The sequence below is a fragment of the Etheostoma cragini genome, chromosome 8 (genome assembly GCF_013103735.1).
Source record: "Etheostoma cragini isolate CJK2018 chromosome 8, CSU_Ecrag_1.0, whole genome shotgun sequence".
In the NCBI taxonomy this organism is placed as follows: Eukaryota; Metazoa; Chordata; class Actinopteri; order Perciformes; family Percidae; genus Etheostoma; species Etheostoma cragini.
Window position 1 is genome coordinate 28,073,284 of NC_048414.1, and position 6,628 is coordinate 28,079,911.

At 42.6% G+C, this 6,628-nt stretch overlaps 1 protein-coding gene across 3 annotated transcripts in view; it reads left to right on the top strand.

Annotated features, from left to right (window-relative positions):
• Window positions 1-6,628, top strand: part of bcar1 (BCAR1 scaffold protein, Cas family member) — a 65,813-nt gene that overhangs the window by 14,115 nt on the left and 45,070 nt on the right. For 2 of the 3 annotated variants that reach the window (XM_034878558.1, XM_034878559.1), the window contains exon 2: window positions 3,493-3,540. The exons of the other annotated variant lie outside the window; for it this stretch is intronic. In XM_034878558.1, coding sequence (XP_034734449.1) covers window positions 3,493-3,540 — 48 coding nt within the window. The remainder of the gene's footprint in view (window positions 1-3,492; window positions 3,541-6,628) is intronic. 3 annotated transcript variants of the gene reach the window in all.

Below are 6,628 nucleotides of genomic sequence, written 5' to 3' on the forward strand. Positions count from 1 at the left end.
TTTTTTTTTTTTTTTTTTTTTTCTTTTCACCCCTAGGAGGGAGAGGGGGAGTGACATGCAGCAGATCTTTTGAGAGGTGCACTTCAGGTTAGGGTGTAGGGTCTGGATCTCCATATGTACCTTAGGCATTGATTTACCGTAGGTGAATTAACTGGCCTTTACTTTATCTAGTGTAGCTTGCCACCCGCCTCAGTTCCCAGTAGTGCTGGTCAGGTACCACAGAGGAGGAGCAGGTGTGTGGTGGCACTCTGCCGGAGAAAAATGAAGGGCAAACAGGTCAGCAGTGTGGGAGCAGCTGAAAGATATTGAAGACCTGCCATTGGCAGATTGCGATGGACAAAAGACCCTGCATACAGGTATTAAGTGTCATCACTTAGGAGGGCTGCACAATTCTCGCAACTTTACTGAAATCGCAATATGGACTGGTGCAATATCTAAATTGCATCGCAATATTTGGTAAATGCAAAATATGTGTCAAACCACTGTGAATGAAGTATTGTGCTGCAGAGAAGTCCCGGGCTACAAATCCTATTCTACAGACACAGGAAAACATCTTTGTTTGGTAGAGATCCTTGCAAAAATCACAAAAATCCCCTTTACATTTTTTATATTTTTCAATGAAAACGATGAATAATAATACTAAATAATAAGTTCTTCTAATATGAAGAATCACATCGCAATATCAGTCAAAATACTCACAATGCAGCCCTACCACTTGGCTAATAACAGCTCAAATGAACTTTTCTGCTCAGTGAATCCCAATGGCTTCCTGGCTCATAGCATGAATGAATCAAAATATTATATACACATGTAGAACATGTTTCCCCTCTCCCTCTGGTGCGTTAGAATAATGTAGGTCAGTCATGTTCCTGTGTGCCTCATCCAAACTGACATGTTTCTGCTCCTCTCTTTCACCCACTCTGTCCTTCCTTCAGTTCTCTTTTGGTCTGTGTGAGATAAAGCTAAGAGATATAAACAAAGTCCTCGTTGCGCTGCACACTGTGGTTCATCATATAAAATACTTTAAAGGTCCCATGACATGGTGCTCTTTGGATGCTTTTATATAGACCTTAGTGGTCCCCTAATACTGGATCTAAAGTCTCTTTTATATAGACCTTAGTGGTCCCTAATACTGTATCTGAAGTCTCTTTTATAGACCTTAGTGGTCCCCTAATACTGTATCTTAAGTCTCTTTTATATAGACCTCAGTGGTCCCCTAATACTGTATCTGAAGTTTCTTTTATATAGACCTTAGTGGTCCCTAATACTGGATCTGAAGTCTCTTTTATATAGACCTTAGTGGTCCCCTAATACTGGATCTGAAGTCTCTGAAGATGGAGGCTTGGGGTGTGTTGTTGACCAACTGCTTGTTTGAAAGCCATGATGTCTCTCTCTCATGAGTGGGCCAAATTCTCTGGGCGGGCAAAGCAGAGAAAGGGGAGGTAACCTTTCCTCTTATGACCTCATAAGGGTCAAGATCCAGATCGGCCCATCTGAGCTTTCATTTTCTCAAAGACAAAGCAGGATAGCCAGGTCTCGGTTTACACCTTTCACCATTTCTAGCCCCCCCCAGTGGCTAGAAATGGTGAATGGCGTAGGCAGGCTGGGGGAACGCATATTCGTGTTTAAAAACTCATAAAGTAAAATTGTCGTGTCGCGGGACCTTTTTAAAACCAAAATGAAAGCTGAGTTTATCAAATCTGGACGGCTAGAGGGCGGGAGTTTGCAGGTCTGCATTGATCCAGTTTGCATCCAAAATGAGTTGTGACTCTAAGACTTCAGACACACATCGTCGGGATAGACATAACGCGGTTAATGTAGATACATCTGCTTAGACATCAGATTCAAAACAAGCTTCCATTGTGCAGATTTACATAAATGCAAAGAAGAAAACAAAGTGCTCACTGATTCCACAGCAACATTATACTTTCTGTTTAAATCATCAAAGCATTATGGGATGGGCCCATCTGCTCTTGTTCTCATTTGATTCCTTCATGATACATGGATGCCGATTTGATTTGTTACAATGATTTGTTTCTTTCCTTTTTACAATTTTTTGGAGCGCTTTTTCTAAAGTTTTTGTTGCTGCTTTCAATACATGCGGACATGTCCCGGGACCTCACATAATTGGAGATCTCAATCCCCCCTTCCCCCCCAATGTTAAACCCAAAGTTACACCCTTGGATTTGATAGTGTTGAGGATTGATTGGAATTTTCTTTACCTTCTTTAACAGAAGCAATAGTTGAATAAAACACTTCTAGAGTCAATATATCAGGAGACATTTCTGAGGTTGGATAGTTTTCTAAGAAGGATGCACATCACATGTCAGTCTGACATTTATTTACTTCGACAGTGCAGCCCATGGCCCAGTGTTCTGCTGCTCTGTATAAAGGCTACATGCTAATTAGCCTACTCCACTTCTGATGGCCTATTAAAAGACACAGCCTCTGGAGAACTTGGAGGGGCTGATCTGTTCTGCTGCCTCTCCTCTGCAATGTGATGATGTCAATGGGTCTGTGTGTTTGCAGTCGGGCTTCCAGCAGGCTAAATGCTGGCTTTATGTCAGAGAGAATGGGAGCAGCCATCAGTTTGTCCACTTGGAGGTAGGATTGGGCTTTGAGAACTGGTTCTAGGAATGGTTTCATAAATAACGATTCCAGTGGAGTCGTCTTATCCGACTCTTGTAACGACGCTGACATGTCTGAATGGAGCAATGAAACACAGACGTAACAGACTTATACTTACAAACTTCCTGTAATCTTCCAGAAAATTACTGAGGCTGCAGTTTTTGTGTGTTTTGCCTGTCTGATACATTTATGCTTTTATACATTAGACTGTTTTCCTGTATGTATTTCCTAAGCGGATCTGGTCAGGGTGGAAGGTTTCTGAAAGTTTTTTTTGTTTGCTGATATTAAATGTTAATATGCATTCTTATGTTGAATCTAAATCACTCTCATACTGGTCACATGATCTACCCACAGGCAGACAGACAGACAGTATTCATAAATGCAGCCAGTCTATTATCAAACTGCATCTTCCCTTCATATCAGATGAACAGATTTCAGCCGTGTGTGTGTGTGTTTGCGTGTGCTTGCGAGCGTGCGTTATTTCAGCAAATCTAGATAAGTCCAGACCTGTGCGTGCGTGTGTGTGTGTGTTTTATGTCAGCAAATCTGGGTTAGTCCAGACTCGTACGTGCGTGTGTGTGTGTGTGCGTGTTTTACATCAGCAAATCTAGATCAGTCCAGACCGATGCTGTGGCCCTTCAGGCTTGGTTGCCATAGTAATATGTGTGTGTGATTGAGATTTCAGATAATATATGTTCTGGGGGTAAGGCACACTTGTGTCTTCCACAGCTCGAGCTGAGGGACTGGTATTGATGTCATAATTTAGGAACGTACACACATTCACAAAGAGAAAGAAGAAAACCCTTTTTGCCACTCGTGCTTCCCTGCTCATGTATGTGCTGTCCATATTCTGTTGTCCTGCAGGTGTTCTGTAGAATGTTTGACTGCCTGCAGGGGGCGCCACAGGTGGAGGTAGGTGTGACAGCATGGAGTGGAGTCCTAACACCTGAACGCTGATGTGTGGCAACACGTATTTCAACACAGTCTCAGTTGATGTTGTTTAAAATAGTGTCAGTAGTGTCAATCAGTAGATATTGTAACTTAAAAATATGGTATGGCATTCCAAAGACAAAAGAACTGAAAGCACTGACACAGCGTTAGATTGAAGCCATGATGGACATGTAGATATAGTGAGCTGTAGTAGTGTCTCTCCCAGGTTGACGTAAAGTGCACTATTTAGCCAGAGCCTGATGATAGATGTCAGTTTTGTCACCCTGTGGACATGTTAGACATCTGTCATGTTAGTTTAGATGCTGTTCGCATATCAGATGAATCAGTGGCTTTACTTATTTAAAAAAATAAGTTAAAAATTGTAAGACTATCTTAGGCTCAAAATAAGACGCATGAACTATAAGACATGTTTCATATGCAGTTAGCATAAGAACGTCAACCCAACCCAACGGTTTGGTCCCACTGTTACTTTACTGCTTGGAGTGCTGATCAGTGTTGAAGCCCCTGAATGAGACTGCACACTGTGTGGATTGCTGCTGCATGTATCTCTAAAAATCTATATCTATGTGAACTAATATGCAGGCAAGATGTATTCATCGAGCTGGTTTCTCTTACTTTATAATGACCTGCGCTTTTCTCCCCATTGTTGGCAGCCAGTAGCTAAGTTTCCATCCACTAAAAAAACTCATGTGAATAAAGTTGGGGATAGTGCGTTTCCATCCAACGGCTTTAAAGCCAATAACAACCTGTGGTGATGACGTCACATGCTGTTTTGCGCTCAAATTGGTAAAGGGAATAGAGTTTTAAATTATTAAATCATTTTTTGTTTCAAAAATACCTATACAAAGAGGAACATTACAGCTCTGAACTTATTTAAGCTAAAAAACAACAACCTTGTTACGGAAAAAACACTTCAATGCTATAGCCTTGTTTTCAAATGTTTAGAATCCATCACTAAATGTATTCATTATTATAGTATAAATATTTAAGGAATTATGCACAATAAAATCTCCAAAACACCAACGTCAAAGGGTGCGAGTACTCCCATTTGAGAAACACTGAGTTATTTGTTGCTATAGAAACGGGCTCAGACACATCCCACAGGCTGCTCCCTGCAGGGTCCATCCCACAGGCTGCTCCCTGCAGGGTCCATGCTCGACACATCCCATAGGCTGCTCCCTGCAGGGTCCATACTCGACACATCCCATAGGCTGCTCCCTGCAGGGTCCATGCTCGACACATCCCATAGGCTGCTCCCTGCAGGGTCCATGCTCGACACATCCCATAGGTTGCTGCCTGCAGGGTCCATGCTCGACACATCCCATAGGCTGCTCCCTACAGGGTCCATGCTCAACACACCCCATAGGCTGCTCCCTGCAGGGTCCATGCTCGACACATCCCACAGACTGCTCCCTGCAGGGTCCATCCCATAGGCTGCTCCCTGCAGGGTCCATGCTCGACACATCCCATAGGCTGCTCCTAAAACTGTCGTTTTGCTTCACTGTCAAAGAGCTGATTGTTTGACACAGTAGAACAAAGTGCTGCCTCTGGCGTGACTGATCCTCCGCTCTGTCAGTATGCACGCATCAGTTCAGTATAATCACCAGTAGGGGCGATAAGGTGGTACTTTTAATATGATAGAAGGATGAATAGATGGATAGATGGATGGATAGATAGACAGATAGATGGATGGATAGTTTATTCATAGGCATCCAGCAGCAAGACAACCATAACACAACAAACACATATACACACATATGTCACACGTACATAATAATAAAAATAAAAATAACAAGAAAAATCGTTCACAGAAATGCAATGACCATGATAAGGTGAGGTACTATGGTAGGCTGTGTGTAATGATGATTGTGCAAAAGTGAACAGTCCAGGGATCGAGCAGTACAGTAGATCAAGGTTACCTATTAACTATGACAATAAAATATAAGCATAATAACCGTTTAAACTGAATAAAAACACTATGTAACAGGAAATAAGTATAGTTTAGTAAGTAAGTATATAAGAATAAAACAACATTTGTTTTGGTAACTTTTTCAGTACTTGGCAGTGTTTGATTTGCTACAGACACAGTTACTGACCCTACCAAAAGGTAGTGAGGTTGAATACTCACTTCCTTCACACGTTCCTTACATGCCTGCGTCGTAGTGCTGCTGTGTCCGTCACACTGCGTCCCATCAGAGTGGGACTGACACTCCACTGTAAAGACAGTGTGTATGTCTCTTCAATAGGCAATCCAGTGTGTTTTGTCTTCTTCTTTATGTCTCACTGACAGGGTGGCATTCATGCCACAGTTTTATGATAATGGACCCGACAGCGCTGAATGGCTGTTACTGTGCAGTGAATAGGATGCATTCACACTTTGCAGGCCCATATTGAAAGAGATTACCAGCTGATAAAGACTGATGACCTCCAGGATGGAGGCATGAGAGACACGGCTGCACAAGTCTTTTGTATAAAAAATTGATTGTTCCTCTTTTTATTATATTTTATTTCAGTTGTGATGTGGCTGATCTTATCATCAATTTGTGACAAAATGTTTTTTGCTGTGTGTATGTGTATGTGTATGTGTATATGTGTGTGTGTGTGTGTGTGTGTGTGTGTGTGTGTGTGTGTGTGTGTGTGTGTGTGAGAGGTTTAATCAACCCTTCACATTACTTTTTGTGCCTGACCCCTGAACTCGCAAAACCCTGACATCACACTGACAGAGGGACTGATTGTGCAAAACCCCCTTCACTCACTCTCTCTCACTCTCTGCACATGCATGCATGCGTGTGTGTGTGCACGTGGATGAACCCTCACTCTCAACTTTCCCAACCCCCTCTCTCAGCAGGAAGTCGGTCTGACTTCAGACTCTTCAGGGCTCTCCAAAACATGTTTGACAACACACAGTCAACACACAGCCCAACACACAGCCCAACACAAAGCCCAACACACAGCCCAACACACAGCCAACACACAGCCAACACACAGTCAACACACAGTCAACACACAGTCCAACACACAGCCCAACACACAGCCCAACACACAGCCA